Raw genomic sequence first — 23,500 nt, 5'->3', positions numbered from 1 at the left:
CCCACTCTCCATTGCAGCCCAGAGAAGCATATTCTCATTTTTAAGTCTCGAAGTCTGTGGAGAGCCAGTGGCTACAACGTGCACAGAAAAGCTCTTCCACATGTCATGTTAGTATGGCAGTTCATCAGCCTTCCACCCCTGGCACTGGAGCCCAAACTCCATTTTTAGTAGGGTGTGTCTGGAGTTCACAAAGGATGGGAGAAAGCACTCTGGGCATACCTGGGAAGATGTTCCCTGGAGCTGCTCTCCTTTGGCTCTGCTACTCTCATGCATAACCAGAAAACCAAGAGTATGAATGAAGTGAAGCTCGGGATCCACAGCTGGGGAGGAGGTAGACCAGGATGTGACCAAAATGATACTGATTATTAAAGGTTTCCAAAGGATGGCTGATGCACACTGCTTTTCCCTGTGCCGGGCTGTGAGGCTGGAGCCAGCTGCTTAAGCAGCTCTCAGCTGGGCTGGCATCCACCCCTTTGACTGTCTCCTGTGCACAAAAAGGGGGAAATTCCTGGTCAGGCAGAGAGCTTGGGCAGTTTTTCCACAACGGTTGTTTATACTTGCATCTCTAAGAAGCAAGATTAAGAGACAGGTAAATACTTAAAACAGCATTTATTAATCACCTCCTTGTTTCTTCTGCATAATTGTTACATAACTGCTTTAGGAAGAGGGCTTCTGAGTTTTAAGCATAAACTGGTACAGCTCCTTTTACTCTAACAGAACCACATTGCAGGCCCTATTCCAATCTCAGAGTGGCATCAATCAGAATTTCATTAAAGCTCAGACAGTTACAACAATGCTAGAGTAATGGAGAACAGAGTTAGACCCTTGAAGTGTCCTTCAATCTAAGGGAATAAAAATCCTGAACAGAATTTGCTCATATAATAATATAAAATTTTCCAGGTGGTTTTCCACGAGGTCACTAAAACCTCTGTTTTATTTTATTCATGTTCCCAGTGTTCTCAAGAATGTCAGAGGACAGACAGGTTCTCCCTGTTGTTATCTCTTTTATGCCATTAAAAAAACAGAGTATGAACTTCTGGGATTTTCAGCAGTAAAGACCAAAGACAGTCAGTCTAAAATGAAACATCTTTGCTTTTGTTTGAAATGATCAGTGAAATGTTACCACAAGTACAAAGACACTGAAAAGATTTAAACAAGTGCTCGGTTTGCATTTAAAAGTTTTAATTCAGAGCTCACAGGCATTTTGGTCCAGGTTTGGCTGAGCCCAGTTCAGACAAAATGATGAATCTTGCATACAATCAGAATTGTATCTTCCCTTGCTGCCATAGACACATCTACTCTTTCTGCAAAGATCTGTCTACTCTTTCTGTAGCCATAAGCTAGGAGTAAGTTTTTGTTCTTCCTGAGCAAGAAATTAAAGCAGGAACAAGAAGATCTGGGTTTAAGCAGTCAGTAGAAGTTAGAAATCACAGTTGTCATTGTTAGTGGACGCATGTATGTTCAGCCACTGCTCATTAGTCTTTTGCATTTAGTACTGCAGAGAAGTCTGCTGATAGCCTTTGAGACAATATTTCATAGAATTATAGAATCGTTTAGGTTGGAAAAGACCTTTAAGATCATCCAGTCCAACCATTAACCTACACTACCAAGTCCACACTATCAAGGGTAGACTAGACTAAACCATGTCCCAGAGTGCCACATCTACCCGTTTTTTGAACGCTTCCAGGGATGGGAACTCCACCACCTCTCTGGGCAGCCTGTTCCAATGCTTGACTACCCTTTCCGTGAAGAAATTTTTCCTAATATCCAATCCAAACCTCCCCTGGCGCAGCTTAAGCCCATTTCCTCTCGTCCTATTGCTAACTACTTGGGAGAAGAGAGCAACACCCACCTCACTACAACCTCCTGTCAGGTAGTTGTAAAAAGCAATAAGGTCACCCCTCAGCCTCCTCTTCTCCAGACTAAACAACCCCAGCTCCCTCAGCCGCTCCCCATCAGCCCTGTGCTCCAGACCCTTCACCAGCTTCGTTGCCCTTCTCTGAACACGCTCCAGCACCTCAATGTCTTTCCATCCTTCTCCCTTCTGTGTTCACTACAACTCACCTGCTAGCATTTCTGCTGAGTGCCCTTTACCGGATTTGAAAGTGTCAGGGCTGATTGTCTGCTGAGTCTGTCCCACAATTTTAAAATCCAAGCCAATTTTAAACATACTGAACAGACACCAGGAAAGGTACCTTATTCTCTTCCACTCTATCCCAATAATTCTGAGGCTTATTAATTTTCTTTGGACCAGTTTTTAGCTCTGTTCTAAACACATGGCCCTTGATAAAGGATGTTCTTCTAAATATAATGGCTGATGCTCTTCCCCTCCTTTTCAAGGTACTTGTAGCAAGTAAGTTAGGCTCTGATCTTGACATCCTCTGTGGACACAGGGAGGCCTCCTAAAGTCAGTGGAGCTCCACAAAGGTGCAGAGCAATGCAAGGTTTTGCAATTTCATTGTTATTTCCATTTGCTTGAGGAAATTTCCTACTGGCCACCTCAGCAGACTTTTCAAGCATTCAGACAGGAGCCCATGCAGAACAAGCCAACACTCAAGTACATCTAAACTTCACCACCTGACTTAACACCTGCTGATGGACTAGATTGTGTCATACTCAGCCACATTCATGCATGCTCAGTCTTTCCATGGAAAGCAAACACAAATTTAACCCTGAACTGGAACGTAGGATATGGTCTGACTCCACATAATGGTTGGGTTTACTGTCTTTGGCATGAGCAACATACTCATAAAGAGCAATAGGGAAGACTGTGGCAGATGACCACACCATCTTTTTCTAACTTTACAGGCTGGTTTCCAGGCAATCGGTCAAGCTCTGTTCACGAATGCTCAGATCAGACAGTGAAACGGAAAAGCAACTTTATGTCCACTTCAGCAATGTACGTTCAGTCTTTTTACAACAGGAGAAAATGAGATGCCATGTCTCAGGCTCTAGCTTCTGACAACACCCCATCTTTGATTTAGGAAAAAGATGGGATGGGGAAAATGCATATAAGAAAAGGCTATGTAAAGACAGCAAGAGTCGTGAGAGTTACAGGTAATCTGGCCAATTTCCTGCCAGATACAGATTATGACACTTTCACATAACATGCTGCTGTGCTGACTAATGCATCACTGCAACAAACTGTCAAAATATGTTGGCAGACCTTCAAGCAGTGAATAGGATCCTGTTTATTTTGTTGTTAATCCTCCTATTGTAATTCAGTTTGATGGAATTGCATATGTCCTTTGGTTCCCAATGCACAGATTATCAAACATGCAAATAAGGCCCCAATTCGAGAATGCTGTCTAGGTGGTGGAGGTGTTTCTTCAGGTCTGGATAAACAAAGCTGTTCACACTTCTGAACTCCATGGTCCGAGCTCCCTCTGAAATCCCACAGAAGACGGGAACTTGACTAAGAGTTCCGAACCTACACTAGCTAGGAAAGATTTAAGGGCAGAAAGGTGTATGACAACAGTCACTGGAAAGACTGCTGTCCCTGCAAGAAAGACAGAACATAAAACCAGGCCTCAAAGTAGGGCTATAGATGGCAAAAGAAAGAGACTGACACAGGAATAGAAAACAGACAGGAGGGGAAACAAAACATTAAGGGAAAGATGTTTAGCATGTGCTTTTCACTAAGTGTGTGAACAGTTGCACAGACACCAGTAAGATTACTTAGTGTCTGAGGTCTCTGCCCTTAAAGTCTGCAAGACTTTACTATGAAAGTAGCGCACACAATCTGTATACTTGGGTGAGCCAGCAGACAATTTCCTGCATATATATTTTCCTGCATATATTTTCCTTTTTCTCAGTTATTTTGGTTAACCTGATTGCTCTTTACTGCAAAGAGCAGAGTTCTCAGGAAACCAGAAGTATCTATGAAGCTGCTCTTAGGTGTGATGTATTCAAGCACCTTTTCTGCACCTGGGTTATTTTAAAAGGTCAGATATAATTGCAAACTGTAGATGGAGGGTGCCTGTATCAAAAATCTTCTCTTACATATTTTATTTTGTGGCATGTGTACATGAGCTTCCTCACTGCTGCCTGTGATTAAGGTGGATCTCAGAGATCCTTAATAAAGCTATAAAGCAGTTTATTTTTCCAAATAAAAAGATGATTCCTATAATTTCACTTGAATTTATTTAATTTATATATTTGAATGCTTTATGCCAAACAAGAGGAGTCAACAGCTTGAGTCACAGTGGCTAGCATTGGGCTATTGGCAACTAGAGCCCCCAGTTTAATCAGAAATCATTGCCAAGGAACAGTGTTTGTTTCCAGACCAAGTAGGTTGTCAGAATATTTTGTGTTATCATTTAGTCTGACAGCATTATCTCAAAGTGTTGACTCAGACCTGCCTTCAAGATATACTTTGGAACATCTTGATCAGCGAGCTAATTTCCTTCCCAGCCCTGCTCTGCTATTCAGAGTCACACCTTGCAGGAATGCTGAGCAGCCTAGCCCCCGTTCAGCACAACTGCAGAGCATGTGCTTCAAAGGAAGAAGCATGATCTCAGGGTGTTCCTCCCTATTCCCAACTGCCCAACAGGACAGTTTTCTGAAACAGGCCACAAATAGTCCTGTTGAAGTCAGGGCTATTCATGCACACAGCCAAGCACGTGCTTAAGTGCCAGTTCAAAATTTTGCAGGTTCAAATCCTCTGCCTGTCAAGACAAGTTTCTGGTTCTCCATTTTCTGTTTCCTAGCCTTATTCCCTTAGAGTTATCTCTTGAAGAGGTAGCCCTTGCCTCATCAAGAATATTACGCTATAGCTTGGGTAGCCTGATTTCATAACACCTCAGCATTCCCGACAGGTGTCTAGCCTAGCCTTAAATATCTTAAAAACTACTCTCAGCAGCTTTTTCCACTGCTTAGCTCTCCTCACAGAAAATAAAACAGAATCAAACAATAAATTAACCTCATTCTGGAAAAACACTGTAGCAGTGAATGGAAATGATAGATTTCTACTCTGCTTATAGAATTTAATAATGAAATGTACTTTTGCTGTGGAATTCTGTAGCACGGTTAAAACATTAGAAAGATGTCAGTTTTTACATCCCTTGTGTTTTCAGATAAATTTCTAGAGAATCCTGTTAAAATGGATGCGCCTAATCATATAGGACTTCTTGAGAGGAAAAAATAAGGCTTAAGTTCAACAAATCACTGCTGCATGCATTCAACTTAAACCTTTTATTCCTGTTCAACAGAAACCATCGATGCTTTTATCTTCATACACCTAGACCCTACTAACATCACTGGGCTCCGAGTTTACACCTAAGTGCTTGGCACAACTGAAACCCATGTCTTTTCCTCTCATTCATTGCCTTTATCAATGGTGTAAATTCTGCCACAGCTATCAGGCTATCCATCGATGTCTGACTATACTTACGCAGAGGAGGAGCAGTTGTGTAGGCTATACCTGACTTCCTTGCAACAATGCTGCTGTTAAAGAGATCTTCCCCTGCCTTTTAGAAACCTAACACCTTTTTTGCTTTTCTTTGTATTGACTGATTTTCAGCACAAGTAACGGAGCTTCTTATCAAGACTGTCAGCATCACAAACTCTGGAACTGCACTGTAGTATCAGTGAAACATCGGAAGCTCCTGGTTGCACATAGATCATCAGCTCAGCTTTGATAACAAATGTGTTTCGCATTTTTCCCTGATCTAGGAAGTGTTGGCCATCAGCAGCATTCCTGGGACCAGCCATATACTAAGTTGCAGTGGCAGGCTAATGCATTTTACACCTAAACCAGACATATTCCAGATCAGCCCTGACACCTCTTTGACTTTATTATCAGCTACAATTCAGTCTTGGCACATGCAAGGCAGTGAAAGGCTCTACCAAGGAGAACTCTGCTGAGGTGCTGTACAGACCCTTTTTGATTAAAGATTTTCACAGCGCTGCCAAATCGTTCTCTCTTACGCAGCTACCTTGAACTCAGATTTTGAGACTAATTCTACAGAGGGCTTTGGCAAGGAATCTCTATTGCAAGCAAAAATAAGCTGTCAAATGTAAAACACTTCACAGCCATGTTGCAGGCAATTCTTAACATGGGTAACTTTGCACCAGCACCTTTATTTCCCTTTCCCTCTACTCTTGTGAATAGTATTTCAAAAAGTAACAAATTAGGAATTAATACAGGATGCTGAGTCACTCAATAGAGCCCCGGAAAGTCTGATGCATTTCTTGACGGCTTTCTGCAGGAGCATGGGCTCTACCATGCAAATCAATGTCATGACTCTCACTGGTACAGGTTTTTACCATCTCGAAGTGTGTATCCATTCATAAGAACCCAGGGTAGCTGTCCTCTTTGGCATGAGCTTTGTTGATAGGTGTTCCACTGAATACTTCTTGTTACTGCACAGATTTCAGGACTGGAGAACCACCTTGCAATTGATCAGAATCAAAGATCATCGCTTTTGCAAGAAAGCAAAAAAAAAAATCTGCAGGAGACAGTTTCCCTAGAAACAATGCGGGCTTATCGTTTATTATTTGCCCTGTGTTTGTGCCAAGAGGTTCTAGAGTACAGTCCACCCCAGGCTGTACGAATGCAGAACGAAGTTCCTCTCACCCTGAAAACCCATAACCCAACTCATATACAGGAAGACTATACCCAAGAGGAGACAAAACCCTGAGTTTATTGAGTTTCTCAGGAGTCATTTGCAATTGCGGGTATGCTGAACAAGACATTTAAGACAACTGAGTTTCAGGACTGCTGAGCATTTTAACCTAAAAGAAAAATGGAGTCTGGTGCTGCCTGTCTGCCTACAGGGCTGGGTGAGTAATTGCTCCCAGATTCTTCTGCAAGCCACTGAGAGATTTCAAATCCCCTTCTCTGACACCTGTGCAACTCCATTTGATGCCTACAAATAGTACGAAGAGGACAACGCGCTCTGAGCATTAATACAGCACGATAAAACCTGTCTTCTAGAGCCATCAGTTAGTGTATTGCACTGTTGCATTCCTATTAGCAACAGAAAAGAGGCAAAAAAGAGAGGGATCAGAGCAGCACTGCTATCTACCACTCCAAGACACTCTTTTGTAACACTTGCTGAGTGAGAGCCAAGGCTGTAGGAATCTAAGCCTTCATTTTAGATCTCCTACCATGTGGCAGACCCTGAATATTCATTACCTATTAAAAGCTTTGAAAGTGTAAATTCATCCCACAATCAAGTGAACTGATTTATTCACACAGCTGAGTCACACTCATTTACAGCCTGTGACCTAAATCTATTAATCCGGCACGAAAAAAAAAAAAAAAGTCTTTTTTATTTTGGTAATATTAGTTGAACAAAGGTGAATATTTTAAAACTGTGTGTGGTGTTTCTTTTGAGCAGTGGCTGACACACAGCTCAGCACTGTACTAAGCCTGCCTTCCTTGCTGGTGCCAAGAAGTGGTGCAGATCCTGCTTCTGTTATCTGGCATGTAGTGACCCATTTAACAAATACTTCGCAAAATCTTCATGGGAATCACATCAGCTCTTTAATAAGAGTCTCTGAAGTGCCAGGCAGCAAATATCCTCACCTAAAGAGAACAATAACTCCCTCATTAATAACAGAAAGCACAATAGCCAGTTCCGACAGTGGGGAAAATTGCTCTGTTGAGAACAATGTGTTATTGGGTCTAGCACCTCCTAAGTCTTTCCCTAGGGCCAAGGTAAAATTTTGATTAGCCTCTGTTGTACTTGGGAAATAAAATCACATTTTCAAAAATGACTGGAGCTTTTTGAAGTCACTGACTTCTAGCAGAATTAGAGAAGCATCAAATAGAGTTTGGGGGTTTACATTTAAAATGCCATCAAAATTTAATCTTTTGATAGCTTCTCCTTTCCTTCCCATCTGATAGCCTATGGCATTCCCTGAGTTCATCGTTGATATCATAAATAGCCCCATGAGCTCCTGGAGGAAGAATGAGTTTTTGAAAGGTTAGTTAAAGTTCAGTCCTGTGCTGAAATTGCCATCACAATCTAATTACAGTGTGCACTGAGCACACGCTTTAGGTCTTAAAATCAATTTCCATTCCAGGTTGCCAGTTTACTCCTAGAAATCAGTTCTTGCATGTGGGTATTAAGATATACACGCATACATATTCAAACAGTGGAAACGCTGATATCCTGTTTCAGAGCCTCGTGCGTTTCACCTGTATTTCCTTTGTAGTCATTCACTGCTGTCCATCTGTTTGCAATCTATCTGTTTGAAGAGCACATCCTTCTTCCCCCTTCCCATTGAGATCCTTCTGCCCAATTCATTTAGAGAAACCACAGGTTGGTGTTAATGATGGCACACAATCAGCATTATTGACAAATATTCACCAAAATTAAGCAGGCATAATGACTAATAGACTGATTATAAAATGGGTAAGTTTCTGTCAGTAGCAAGTGTGGGAGAGAAAATACAGAAAAAAAGAGAAATTAAAGTTGAAATGGTATTTGGTTAATTAGAGAAATACCTCCATGACCGGCACATCCCCTATTCCGTGAATGACACGAGCTCCTAAAACAGTGTGAGCTTTAATGTAGTTATACAGTGTGAAAAGGGAAAGAAAGGTACCAGTGTATCAGCTCAATGAGGTCAGATCACACATGCACCTTCAAAGGACTCCGAGAACACCCTTCTGGTGTCTCACTTCATACAAAATCCCCAAAATAAAAGGCCAGTTCTGCATCTTTGCCTCTGCAGAAGGTGCTCCAGAGGATGCTCTGCTTGGTGTCCTTGTGGGCTCAAGAACTATCTCTGGTGAAGCCAACGACAGCAAATGCAAGTGTCCCTTCCGCCATCCTGTGCCATACAGAATCTGGAGGATGGACCTGATTCTCTCATCTCATTGCAGAAACAAAGTAAAAGGCGGGGGGGCTGAAATCACACCCCCTGCTTCACAGCTACTGTCCATGGCAACCCTTCCTCCTGTAAAAAAGGTATTTGAAATGTGTCTCTTCACACTTCTTCCCCAAAATAGAGACACTAGCAATTTCTTGCTATGAGAGGAGAGTCTACACTCCTACTCTCTTCACCCTGTACTGTAAATCCAGGGAATCAGTGCTACAGAATAGTGCAACATCTACAAAATGCAAGCAATGGCAAGCACTGAATTCGAAGTGCCATTGAACAAAACGTGTTGCTAAAGAGCTGCTGCAGCAGCCAACCGCAATAAACCCAAAGGTGATTTATAGCCACATTTTTCCACCAACTAAATCAACCAAGATTTTCACCTGAAATGTTGTGTAAATCATTCATGTTTATAACCACTTAGACCAACTCCTCCAAAGCTCCATTCCCTTCCAAACAGCTGCTAATTTGCTGTAACACAGCTAAAGCTAACTGACCACCATCTTTTAGACAGGAGCCACCCACCAAAAAGCACAAGCAATGACAAGCCCAAAACTGAAGCTGTCCCTGGAGAAGGAAGGAATAAACTAGCAGAATAACATAGCGAGGCCAGAACACCATGCATTACTTCAAATAGTCTCCAGCAAAAAACGGCACCCAAACAGAGCTGTGACACTATGGAACAACAGTGGTGATTACAGTCTGTTCATAACGTGTCCCTTGAGGCATCATTGATTCTTCTGCATTAAATATCCCTGCTGCATGGTGCCCTCCTCTTCCTCATATCATTCTGTGGCCCCAGGCAGCAGACTGAGAGCAGTGATTTGGCCCAGCATGTGCCAATGCACAGAATATTCAGTGCTGACCCCAAAGGAACAGCTGATAGAGAAGATACCAACCTCTACCAGCTGCTCCACCCGCTCAGGGAGCAGCATGGTTCATTTGCACCAAGCACAAGCCAGAACTACCAAGATGATCCTTCCACACACCAGGATTGTCAAATTTCTGAAAATGTTTTTAGAATGCCACAGGGAAAAGAAAACTATTGCTGGGAAAAGAAATGTGGCTCACAATAGTCATACCAGGTTTACAAGAAAAATACAGTAAGAGAAATCACACGAGCCTACGTACAAAGAAAAAGCAATCTGTGCCTTGTACTTTTGGCAAAATGAAAGTAGTTTGTGAATATTTTACCTTTTCCTCAGGTTACCTGGGTGATTACCTAAATCAAGAAACAAATGATCTGCATCTGCCAGCATTCGCACCAGGACAGTAATTCGACCTATGCCAAATTCACTGTATATAGCAAACTATCTTTTTGTCCATTGGAAAGACATCATGAGCTTGGTTAGAGCCAAAGCTTCCAATCTGGCTAACAGATATCAAAAAATCCTCTAGATTACCAGTAGAGTCATCTGGCAAGGTGACTACTAGGACAGTTCTGAGGTGGTAGATTATTGATAAAGATAGTAATCTGTCACCCTCAAAGCAGCACTGGCAGTTATAGATGTATTCACCTCAAAATTTAGACTTTCCCAAATGATAGTTGTCAACAGCAGGCTGTTCAAACCAATTTCATTCTCTAAGCAAGACACGTTGGACTGTCTGATTGGGAGCAAATATCACAGCACTTTCAAGTAAACGCGTCCAACTGTGAAGAAGAGCTTGCCTTTGGCAAAGGGCACACAATTCCCAGGTGAGAAGGCAAGATGCGGTTTTCCTCAGTGGAAACTTGATGCCTTGTAATTGCTCAGTAAGAAAAGCAAAACTGACATTATCCAAGCTCCTTTGAAGATGTGTCCCAAAACAGTCCTCAATTCTTTATTTTCAAATAATCCCAAAGAGAACTGAGGAAGAAACATACAATTCACTCTTCACACTGGAGGCTAAAATTCACAAGTTTCACCCATGTCTGGCTGCAGTAAGTGAAGTCAGACTTCATTTGCTCAAAACCAGGGAATGATCATAAGCTGTAAAAACCAATAGCCAAAGAAACAAATACTCATGAGCTAAAATCCTATGTTCTCTTGTACCACCCTTTAAAGCTGTTCCTGCTTCCTAAACAAACTCACTGCTTTTCTTTTCCTAAAGATTACATTCTTCTAGTCTCTTACACAGCTTGGCATTATCCATTGTTTTGCTTTACCTATCGCTTTATTTTCCTCACAGCTCTGGATAACTGCAAGCTGAACATAACTCCAGTTAGGCAAAGGAGAGATGTTCTGAATAGCATATTTTCTCTTCTTCCTACATCCACAATGTCTCTGCACTTGCTCGATACATAACTTGCTAAATAATTGATTTTTCAGCTTTCTCGCCAAGTAAAGCAAATCAAAACCATTTTTTCTTTTTCATGTTTCTCAGAAGAGAACAGAAAAAATGCTTTGTGTTGAGCAAAATCTCTTTTTTTGGAGCATTTTCACTTGTTGTTTGCCAAATATTTCGATTTAAATTTTGTCAATAAAAAGCTGGCTTCAAATGGAAACAATCAAGATAGCATACTTTAAAAAACCCCAAAAGGTGAAGTTAATTACATTCCTACTTTTAAAGGCAAAAATAATTTGCCAAACTCATCCGAAATTTTAGGATTTTTTTTTTCCCCACTCTTCACACACAAACCAGACTAGGGGTCTATACGTTACTTGCCAAAAGAAGTGAGTAAGAAAACATCAGCTTCAGCTGAGACACTGTTATACTGTTCTGTATTGCTGAGATGCAGACACACTCCAAATGAGCCAACACTGAGTTTCTCAGCACTGAATAAACACATAATTAATTGTCCACATCCTACCATAACAATTTTATGTTGTCAACAGATATATCTGTTGTCAGATATGCCTGACAACAAGAGGTAAGACACAGGTTTGAAGTGAGTTGCCAACCTCTATCGAGTATGCCGGTAGCAGAGTTAGGATGCTCTGATTTGGAACAGCTTAGTCTACAGTGTTTTTTCATTATGAAAATGGATTGCCTGATGGAAAAAACCCCAAAGACACCCACTCAGGAAAGGAGAAACACTATTCAACATTGCAGTTCTTTTTAGACCAGACAAGCACACTGCTTCAGAGTACTCTCATTAATGCATTACCTTTAGCTCTCCCAGCAGCACTAGGTTCCCCTAATAAAATCGGTAGGCCAGTATAGTAGTTCTTCAGCACTGTTTTTCCCTGAGATTCCCCTCTAACAACAAATGCAAAACACTTTTCCTTCTGTTCTACAAAGCTATCCAAGCTGCTGACTCTGCTAACAACATTGATTTACTGCCTCATGAGAACATCTGTATTTACTTAAAATTGCTGGGCACACACCTGAGGAACAGTTAAGTTCCGGATCCAATTATTACACACATGCCTCAGACTGAATCCCCAAATCAATGCCCTCTTTCTGTACAGCGCTTCAGTCAGCCTCTGAAGTTGACGGTCCTATCTCAAAGTTGCTGCTCCGGGCTGTCCATCCACTGACTGAGCACAGCTCTCCTGTGGACAGAATCAGTCTATCAAGTTAGCACTGTTTGCCCAGGCACAACTGGTGGTGCATGGATCCAGAAGAAAGCACAAGGTTATATAGCAATTGTTAAGGAGGATACATAAAGCCTGAAATAGTACTGTATAAAAATTACACTCCCATGAAATACATTTTTATGTGATACAAGATGGCTTTGCTCCCATTCCAGCACATCTGCTCTCATGACCCTCAGTTCAAATAGACCGGCCCAGCAGCCAACACAAGGCCATCCCAGCTTGGCAAGGCTGTCAGCTAGCTCATGGATACATTACGTGCCCAGATGCATCACTGAACACAACAGCTGCCATGTTGGCCAACCAACCCAGCAAGTGAACCAGGGCCCTCAAGAGCAAAATGTTCTTAAAAACTGAATGAAAGTAGCCACAACACCTAGGCAGGGTGACTACAGGCTCCCATCTTCTCCAAGCTGGATGCAAAGGAGGTCTGTTCCACACCACTGGCCACAAGCTAGTGCTTGGTCTGTTGCATGATGCATCAAAACCAAATAAAGAACCAGCAAGAGAAACAGCAACAGAGCTAGTCTTTACCTCAAGGCTGCAAATCCTATGGTCAATCCTTATTCCCTTACAGCATACATTGGTCACACCACTGAATGCAACGGGACCAGGATTCCTTGGGTCACAATGACAAACCTGCTCTCACTGATGTTGCTTGTAGTCCCGGTGAGTAAGGACAGCAGAATCTCTCTCTTACAACATTCCCTTTCCATCCCTAGGACCTTCCACAGCTGCCTTTAACCCTCTTCCAAGCAGGCTCTATTGTATTTTGACACAATACCACACCAATCCAGCACAGAGGAGACTCCTGCAACAAAATTCTTCTAATGGGAGTCCTACAGCTTTCTACTGTTCCCAACAGCTAACAGCACTGAGAAGGGCGGCCGTCGCACCATTACTGGAAGACTCTATACTATTTCATGGTGACAGAATATACTATTGCACAGGGACAAAAGGGTAAGTACCAACAATTACAAATGGTCTCTATGTTGACATCTCTGTGGCATTTCACTTTCTGAATTGCTATAGCTACTGTATCCTAACATAAATATCATATGGTTTAATTGGGTAAAATATGTTCAACTGATCGTATAGTCACTTGCTACAAAAAAAGTGAAATCACCAATATTTTGGGACAGTTTCTCAAATCTATTAATACCATGCAAACATACGGACAAAGCTGGTTTTGTCTGCACATTTGTTTGGGTTTTTTATCATAACAACAGAAGTGTCATTGGAAAAGAATTATCATCCCATGTTCCAAAAGCCATCTGGATCCCACTTGGGGAGGGTCAGTTCATCAGGAGGTGATGGAACAACACCAGAATGTCTTCAATGATCCGCTGCAAATCTTCACACTAAAACAGGCACTGAGGATGCCCAGAATGACCCACACATAGGGAAAAATGTGAAGCATGCTTTATCAGCAAATTTGCAGCTGATGTACCAGAAACGTGCCCCAGTTTGGAACATCACAAAATAGTGCCACAGGCTGAAGATCCCCTATAGAAAAGGGCTGCTTGAAAGCTTCCTATCCAAGGACTGCTTGCAGGAGTCCTGCACCATGACCCTGCTTCCCTGCTGGAGGCCAGTGTGACAGAGGGGCCGCAGGGAGCCGCTCTGTTCTCTGAACAGCAGCCCTGAACCGACACGGAAGAGAAGTCTGACAATGCAGGTGTACGTGTGATGTTATGGAACACTTGAGAAGACACGTATTCTGAGCATTGAAATGTAGATAATTTTAAAGCTGACCACTCTAGAGGAAGAAATTGGTTTGGTTGACACCCCTCATTCCACCAGGCTAACAGCCTCTACATTCCAGAACAGACAATGCCAGTACCTTTCCTTCTAATTTCAGGAAACATAAGAGGGAAAGTCTCTACCATCTCTAAGCTGTTCACTTGACCTTGACCCCCTAAAACCATAACACTGTACCCAAACCAAATTGTCAAAGCAACTGTAAAATCTGAAGAGTACACTGTAATTTTTCCAGGTCTGTGCCTGTCTTCCTTGCAGTATTTTGACCCCACAGTTCACTCCTGTCACTCTCTCTGGGGCCGAACGCTCTGCAGAACTGAACTGGATGCAAGGCTTAGGAAGAAGCCCTACTATTTTTGGTTTTAACTGCACACAAAATGTGAAAACAGCATTCATAGTTATACAGAAACACTTGCATTCTCTCCAACTGAGGCCCTTCAATTATGTCTTGAATAAAAAGGCACTGAGATGCATTATACAGTGCTTTGTTTACACTCAGGCTGCTGTTGTAAAGCCATATGTTATAGTACTAGTGATTGTGTCTGACGCTCTCTTTTATCATTCATGTAGTTAATCACACCCTGCACTGAGTTAACTACGTTCAGCGCACAAATGGGTTCTTGTTCAGCAGCCTATGCAAGTATGTAGGTCTGAGATCACGTGTGTGTCCTGAAATACTGCATATTTTAAGAACTGTTAGAACTTTATCTCTAGCTCTTGAGCAGACAGTCTGATTCAAAACTCAAACCATGGATTTTAAAATGTTTGTGAATATTAGCATTAAAATCAGATAAAATTAATAGGAAACAATATTGTCAACTACACAGAGAATAAAAACAATCACATTTACTTATCTAAACATTTTAAGGCAATTGATTTTTTTCCACTTTGTTGCTATAAAAACACTGCTGCCGAGCATGAGTCAACTGTGATAAATTGTAGGTAACAACGCAATTTAGAAACCACGAAAATTTCTGTATTGGGGATCACCCCCACAAATACTATATGGCAGTGGCCTGTTCCCCCTCCAAGACTTACCCTCCCTTGCATCAATTTTGTATAAGTCATTCTTCAAAGCTTAAACATATTACAGGAATAAAATCAGTACATGCTAGAAATCAGAAATCCTCCCTAGGATTTGCAAGAGCAAATTTCTGGAGAACACGCAGAATACCAATTTTCCAACTTAACAGCATGGATTGAATCAGGCACGGAGAGGGGGAAAGAGGGAGAAAAATTTACATAGAAAATATCTGGTCTTGCTAGGCAGCTGAATGTTTTCACTTCACCAGTTACATATGCTACCTTCCATACTGTACACAAAAGATGCAGCACTGCCTCCTCTGCTTGATCCATATGCTTTTTTCTTTACTTTTCCATTTAATGATAAGACAACACAATATCACTGCACCTGTACTAAATGCAAACGCTGAGGTAGTTATAAAACATAGTCATTTAAATATCAAGACTCGCTATCAAAATTGTTTGCCTTTCCTTTAGGCATTAAGAATTTCAGATCACTGACTTGTATTGCAAAACACAGCAACAATCAATTCTTAACTACATGTATAACCCCCTCAGAACTCTTGCCTTTGAAATGCAAACATATTACATAACAAATTAAACTCATGAGTGCACAGCAAACCTACAGCTTCTCTCTTCATAACAGTGCTTCAGAAAGTGTTTGATTAACAGTGAGTACTAAAATTCCTTTATGTCAGCTGTTTAGAAATACATGCTTAGTTTCAGAATATACCAAAAAGGCTATTTTAAACATATCCACTGCCAGTTTGTATTGAATTAGGAATGCTACAGTGACTGTACCTTGACTAATCCATAAACTAAGTACCCCACTGTGTCATTTCAGAACTGCATTTTTTCCAAGTCACTGTAAATGATATGAAATAACTGGGTCATTAGCAAATGTAGTTTTAAGAAGCCTAAATGTGTGCTAGCCTTGCTGTTACCTAGAGAACACTATCACATAGGAGTGCTCTTTGCATCCTTGTTACATCTAGGTAAATATTTTTTCTTTCAGTAATTATTTCCAGGAAAAGTAGGGAAGAAAGAAGTTGTAACTCTTTTCTGCCTCCATTATGAGAATGGCAGTATCGCTTGGTAACACCCCAGTACTTTTCTTTCAATGTCTCAGTGCCAAAGTCTCTTTTTCTCATGGCTGCAGGTAAGTCCAGCGCATACTGCACATTATCAAGAAGGTATGAACTAGTCTCTGTCATCATGCACACTGATGTAAATTTGCAGTGATTCCATTAATTTCTGGGTGCAACTCTGAACTGCAACACTACAGCTAGGAGCCTGAAATTCACCCAGACCATTCAGAAAGACTCCATGTTGTCATGCACGGAAATTACACTCCTGCTCTTTACAGTACAAGCTCGTTACGGAGTGGTTACAACAGAAGGGCTGTGTTTAGAGCATGACTCCATCAGGTGTTCCTGAGAGACATCTGAGAGCAAGTCAAAATGGAGCATCAGGACTGTCACTAAACTCAGCCAGCAGCCACAATCTACCACCTGGGCAGCACTTGAGATTGATACCTTTAATTTCAGCCCAGAATGGGGATATTCATCAAATGGAAGCGATTAAAATTAGCAACAAGCGTCTCCCTATTTCAATAGTTTCTTTTGGCCAGAAAGTTTCATTTGTTCACGTGAAATATGTGAAGTTGTTTTCAGCTATTTCTGCTCTACACCACTAGTAAACCACTGACTTCAAGTGAATTATTGTCCACTCACAAGAATAATTGAAATTGGCCTACAGATTTTATTAGCCGCTCAAGTTCCCTCTCAGGTGTCACACTGCTTCAAGTTGATGAGCATCTTGATCTTACCATGACAAAGATTACTGTCTAAGTACCTGTACGGTTTGCGCACCTCCAACAGGTGATAAAGTATCTCAAAAAGAAGTCGTCAACATGTTCAGCATGTTTCACTTGTTGCTGAAAACTGAATGTAGAGTTTAAATAGAACCTGGCATAATGAAACATCAACTGGCACTATCCTGAAATACACATTCACACTGCCAGAACTGGGGCTTGCTGAACATGTCACTCACAATGCTCCCAGACACTCGGCTGCTAGTGCAACTATCTTCCCAGTGAAAGGGAACCAGATGGCGAGCGACTCTTGGCATTTTTCAATGTTATGCGAAGTGTTTCTTCAGCTAGTGAGTACATGCCATCCAGTCAAGTCACTTTGGAAACAGCCCTTCATGTCTTTCTTCAGATTTCTCCACAAACAGCAAACAGACCATTGAAGAGGAAAGCAAGGCCCAAGCCTGCTATTTTTAAGCACTGAACCAAAAACTCTCAGCAAGGAGGTTCTGTTGTCAGTGGAGATAAAGAAGCACCTCTGAAGGATTTGTTTCATCCTTGGGTCCTGTTACACCCTCTGAGTGTTCAATTGCTCATCAGTGACCATGGAGGAAGATTAATTTAGACAACTCAGTTAAGTGCCTACAGTCAGATGAGACAAACAGAGGACAAAATGCCAAACTGCTTAAAAGCATAAGTTCCACAACTATTTGTACGGGCAAGCAGTACTTGACAGCTAGCCTGGTCTGCTGTTAATTCAGGCACCATAGCAGGAATTGAGAGACATGATTCTGCTCCTGGCTCTGCCAAATTAACATGGCAGAAGGGAATGAGGTACAGTAGTGATGGTGTGGTCTTAAAGAAAAAAAGAAAAGCATCAAGCTATTAGAAGCAGAGGCCTCAAAAGCCTACTAAAAGTAAAATAGTAAAAAGGTTAATCAGAAAAGTTGAAGTTTATTATTTTGACTGCAAAGGTAAAGGCTGCTTTGCTTGAACAGAAAGCTGCTGCCTTGCTGCAATATTTTGCCTTGGGGCAGTTTTCAGAGTTGTTATCTTTCAGGAATGATAAATTTCAACATGTTGACTACACACACACACAAAGAAGAAAGAAAAAGGAAATGGAAAGAAAAATACAACCCAGAAAAGGCTAAATGCCCTACACAGTCCAAGCCACAAGCCCTACTGAAGTTGATATTAAGAATTTATAGACACCAAACTTTGGATGGCGGTGGCTTCAAGAAAGTAGAGAAGAGGTGGAAAGCTGTGTGTATCACATTGGCACAAATGAAGGGACAACCACTCTCTCATTTCGTAAACCTGACCCAGGGCTACCGTTAGTAAAAGTCAGAATTATTCAGAGCACAATGTTACAAAATAGGATCCTTCCTGTGGTGAGATTAATTATGTAAACAGAAGGACCAAATAACTTACATATGAGGGCTAATCAATCTTTCACTGGTGCCAATGGAAAGACTTCTTTTGAATGTAAAGGCAGCTGAGGTGGATCAGGCCCAAGAAGTGTAGCGTGTTCAAATGTACAATTAATTTTCAATGACAGTAAATATGTTCTAATGTGTTAAAGGGAGCTGCTCTCTAGCAGTGTCTCCTCAGCTTAATTTCATGAGATACATTCCCGCACAGACCTCATTAGGTTCCTGCAGATGCAAGGTTGAAAGCACTGTGCTATATGGCAGAACAGATTCTCACCGTCTCCAAACATTAACTGCAATTCATCACACATAAAGTTAATTTTTAGCAAGACTTAAAACCAGACTAGCTCACCTACAGTGGTTGTTGTACAGTAAATCTGCACTTGGAAAATTGATTCTGTATTTCCCTAGCAAGCCTCTTTTGGCGATTTACAAATCCCGTTTACTCAGCTGACACATGTTCCTTTGAAGACAAGGGACTGCTAGCAAATGACTACAATAGACACAGGGAAGCAAACTGGAACAAGTTATATTATAACCCTGATAGATATATAGATAAGACTTCTCTGTCCCAGTTTTGCAAATACATTGTTCGAATACTGCCAGTTACAACTGAACAAAATACAAAGGATGCATTTCTCATCACTGGTAATCTCTCTCGTGCCTGCCCAGTAAGCCAGCCCGTCCTGAAACCTAGACACTACCGCTGACAACGGGTACCTTTCTATTGCCAACATCATTCAGATTTCCAGTTTTCTCTTCCCTTCCGTTCCATTTAAATATTTTCCAACTAAAATACTCCAATTCACTCTAAGCTTATTAGATCGCCACCTGAATCCTCCTTTGCATCTTACAGAACCCGCTCCCCTCTCAAAACCTTTGAGATTTCTAAGACCAAAAATGATTGTTATGATCATCAGTGCCATCCTGCTGCAAAACAGCCAGTGGAATTTGACCAGTCTTCCTCAGTGCTGCAAGAGAAAGCCACTGATCTGCCTCCAAATAAACGCAGTAGTGCAAAAAGCAATTCTGATACAGTGTATCTGGCAGTAAGGATTTAAAAATACTTCTATTAGTTTACATAAGATTATACGACTTACCAAGAGACAAATAAAACCAGAAATCAATGAAGCTCTCTACTATTACTCATTTTGCCTCCTTATTTTGCTGGTTAAAACAAGAAACTCCAGCTTCTCATTAAGAAAATGTTTAACAGACCTGTGACTATCTGCAAGCAATAAGCCTTCTGTCTCCTGGTCTTCTGATTTCATTCACAAGCTGTGTTTCATTACCAGCGGTAAGCCAAAAATAAGTAATTTGCTCCAACAATTACTGTGAATTCACTCTGGTTTTGCTGCCTCTTTGGCATCCCTTTATACGCTACAGTTCTATTGGCTCCTCACATTAATTTGCTTTATTGTACTTCAAAAGATCGGCTTCTACTGGTTTTCTGAGTCCTATCCTAGTCCCAACTCTACTCCCCCTCCCTGGCACCCAAAACTGCTGGGGCGTATTGTGAAGCATCGAACAGTTGAGTGCAATATCCTGAGAGTTCTCCTAGGGAAAGCAAGCGTTTCTTGCTGGTTAATTTTGTTGGAGCTGCAGCCCTTGATTGAACCACTTAAGGGAAGTGTTTCAAACCAAACGCATGTCGTTACCCTCATAGACGCTGGCCCGAATCCCACTCTCGTTGACACTGATGTCACGGATTTACAGTGGTCCCACTGACGCAGCAGCTCCACCGAGACCAGTGGCACGACTCCAGATTTACGCTGTGTCACTAAAGGGCTGGATGGGGTCCTGGCTTCCAACCGATCACCCGGAGGTTTTAGGGTGCCCTTGGGCTGCTGCTGCCCCAGGCTCTGCCGCACTTCGCCCGCCCGGCACCTCGCTGATGGCAGCCCCGGCCGGCGCCCGGCTGCGGCTCCCTCAGCCCGGGGCTTTGCTCCCCGTACCCCACGGAGCCGGGTACCCCGGTGAGGCGCAGCTCAGCCAGGACAGAGAAAACCCGTGTTGTCACCAGAATAAATGCACCTCCCCGACAGGCGCGGCGACCCCCGAGCGCTGCGGGCACTGGGACGGCCCCGGGGAGGGCACCGGAGAGGGACCGGTCCCTCCACCCAGGGGACCGGGAGCCAGGTCAGCCCGGGGGGTCTGGGCCGCCCTGAGGGCAGGAAGGATCTGGGCTGCCTTTGGGGAGGACTCTGCGGGAAAGGGGGAGGGCGACTGGGTGGCCCTGAGGGAAGAGGGCCCCAGGCCGCCATGGGGGGGGCTCCAGGACCCCCTGAGGGACGGGGGGGCGTCCGAGCCGCCCTGAGGGGAGAGGGTCTGGACGGCCCTGAGGGGAGGAGCCGGGGGCTCCCCGAGCGGCGGGGGGAATCCGGGCCGCCATGAGGGAAGGTGGGTGACGGGGGGGGTCCGCGTGGTCCTGGCGGGGTCCGGCCGGGCAGAGCCGTGGCCCCGCTCCCCGCACAGCGGGAGCAGCAGGTGGAAGTTGCGCGGCGGCCGGGGCAGCGACCCGGGCCGGGCCGGGCGCGGGGGCCGGGCGGGACCGGGGGTCGCCCCACTCACCTCATCCCCTTGGCCGAACTGCAGCCCCAGGGCGACGAAGTGCTCCACCCGGATGAAGCCGTCCGCATCCTCGTCACACACGTCGAAAACCTCCTTGAGCTTCCGCAGGAACCGCAGCAGGCTCGCCGGCTCCATCGCGGGCATTAGCTGGAGGCCGGCGGCACCGCCGCGGCCGCAGCAGCCATGATCGCCCGCGCCTTCAGCGGGTGCGTGACATCAGCTCCGGGGAGCGGGGCGGGAGGGACAGCGAGAAGGAGGAGGGATGGAGGGAGGGATGGAGGGGAGCGGCGGGAGGACGCGAGCCGCGGGCGGAGGGAGGGAGCGAGGGAAGGGAGAACAATAGGGCAGGGCTGGAGGATGGCGAGGGAGGGGGCGCTGGGAATCCGCGCTCGGCAGGGGCGGGGCCGCCGCCAGGGGGCGCCGCGGTGAGGGGAGAGGCGCCGCTGGGGCCGGGCGGGAAGCGGCCGTGAGGGAGCGAGAGCGAGGGCGGGGAGCGGCCGTGAGGGAGCGAGAGCGAGGGCGGGGAGCGGCCGTGAGGGAGCGAGGGCGGGGAGCGGCCGTGAGGGAGCGAGGGCGAGGGCGGGGAGCGGCCGTAAGGGGGGCGAGGGCGAGGGCGGGGAGCGGCCGTGAGGGAGCGAGAGCGAGGGCGGGGAGCGGCCGTGAGCGGGGCGAGGGCGAGGATAAAGGCAGCGAGGGACGGGGACGTCTGGGGGCGGCAGCGCAGGGGAGTTGGCCTGGGAAGGAAAATCGCCCCAGGGAGGAGGGAATGGGGCAGGGGGAGCCAGGGAGGCAGGATGGAGCGGCAGCTGGGGGCCAGCAGGCCTGGCATCCCCTGGGTCCCTTTCCCGGCTGTCACAGACCCATTCGCGACTATTTCACGCCTCAGTCCTCCTCCCCGCCACCCCAAATAAAACACCAGTCACACTACAATTTCTCCTGAGTAAAAGCCGTTGATCCTGGTCTAGAGAGGTCCAGGCTAGGGCGAGGAAGCAGAGTGTAGAGAGTTAAGGGGCAATTAAGGAAAAGGAGGACAAGCAGAGCTTCCCGTGCTCCGTTGCACTCGTGACCGTGCAGAGCCATGCAGGGGAACTCCTCACGGGTGGGTTTGGCTTAGGACAGACACTGTTCACCCACACTTTAATGAGACATAGCTGGTGATGAAGGGATGTCCCTGCCTTTGCAGGATTCATCATTAAAGCTTTCTGCAACTGCTGTGCTCCATGGCTGGGTTTTAATTTGATCTCTCTGCTCTGCCCCTTTTCTTTCTCAGAGTTTTTTGGACTGCTTTTTAAGCCCACAGCTGTGAGCTGCCAGAGGGAAGACCGGGAATGGTTCTGGTTCCTGCATCGTGCCTCAGACCAGGAATGATGGGGCAACATCTTGGGGAGGAAGGAGCACTGGCTGACTCAGGCTCAGGTACTTACTGCCTCTGCCAGTGCTTCTTTCCCACTGTGGTTGCTGACCACAGGTGACCATCCATCACTGAGTGATGTTCTGCAGGTGCCTGATAAAGCTGTCCATCTGTTGACCATTTAAATGTCCGTCTAATGTCCATCTAAAAGGACCATGACAGTGCAGCAGGTTTTGAATTGAGACAGCATCCATTCATTTGCCTCTTTGTGGTAAGAGAGGTCCATATGGCCATTAGCAACCCTGAAAAATCCCATGATTAGAGCAAGCTAGTCAAATTAATCTCTTTTCTAGGAACCAATAGGAGTGTTCTCCTCAGGAAGTGGTGTTTCTTTGAGCACGAGTCTTTCACCCCTTTTATGTGCAAATTCAGGGTTTGGGAAGAGGCTGATTTGACAGCCCTGTAGGCGGTAAGTCAGCTGTCAATGAACAACACAGTGACAGCACACACTGCACTAGCAATACAGCTCCCCACACATCCACCCTCTGACACAGATAAGGAGCTGGTTCCAGAGCCCCTGCCACCTTAACCTTCCTTCAGTTTTACAACAAGTACAGAAGAGTTCTCCTATTCCCTCACTGAGGTACAAAAGGGTCTTTCCAGACTGTAAAAAAATTCAAAGTGCAGAGATCAGACATGACCCTTGGGAGGCAAAGAATTTATGAAGAGATGTGAAGAGATCTGAAAGAGAAAACAGAAGCAAAATATTTGATCAGCAAACTTCTCTGAAGTTGTCTAGTTAGAGCAGGATTCTTAAGATGTGGGGACATTTGGCTTTTATCTCAGGACCCTTGAACCCATAATCTTCAGGTTATGTGGGGATTAAGCTTGGCACACCTCTCGGGGACACCTATTCAAAGTATTAAAAAAATCTGTGAGCTGGTACCCGTCAGAGTTGTGGAAAGCACACCTGTGTGGAATCAGCTACTGTTAGTCTAACTGCTCTGAAGTGGAATTCGACTTCTTCAAAGCTTCAGGGCACATCTGTGTCATTGTCACACCTCATTTGCCAAGATTGCGTCAGAACTCGTCTTTGTACCATCTGACTCGCCTCTCCCTGTGCAGGTGGGCAGCTGTACCGTCTCAGACAGGGAAGTGGAGTCATACTTAGTATTATTGGGGGGGGGGGGGGAGCAATAGACTT

General features: G+C 44.3%; 1 protein-coding gene across 1 annotated transcript in view; it reads right to left on the bottom strand.

Moving 5' to 3' along the window:
• Nucleotides 1-21,089, bottom strand: part of RAB11FIP4 (RAB11 family interacting protein 4) — a 125,514-nt gene extending 104,425 nt beyond the window's left edge. Inside the window, exon 1 of the mRNA XM_075719846.1 lies at nt 20,946-21,089. Within this exon, the coding sequence (XP_075575961.1) occupies nt 20,946-21,089 (144 nt within the window). The remainder of the gene's footprint in view (nt 1-20,945) is intronic.
• Nucleotides 21,090-23,500: the final 2,411 nt, after the last annotated feature.

The sequence above is a fragment of the Pelecanus crispus genome, chromosome 12, assembly GCF_030463565.1.
Source record: "Pelecanus crispus isolate bPelCri1 chromosome 12, bPelCri1.pri, whole genome shotgun sequence".
NCBI lineage: Eukaryota > Metazoa > Chordata > Aves > Pelecaniformes > Pelecanidae > Pelecanus > Pelecanus crispus.
This window is presented reverse-complemented; position numbering and strand designations above follow the sequence as displayed.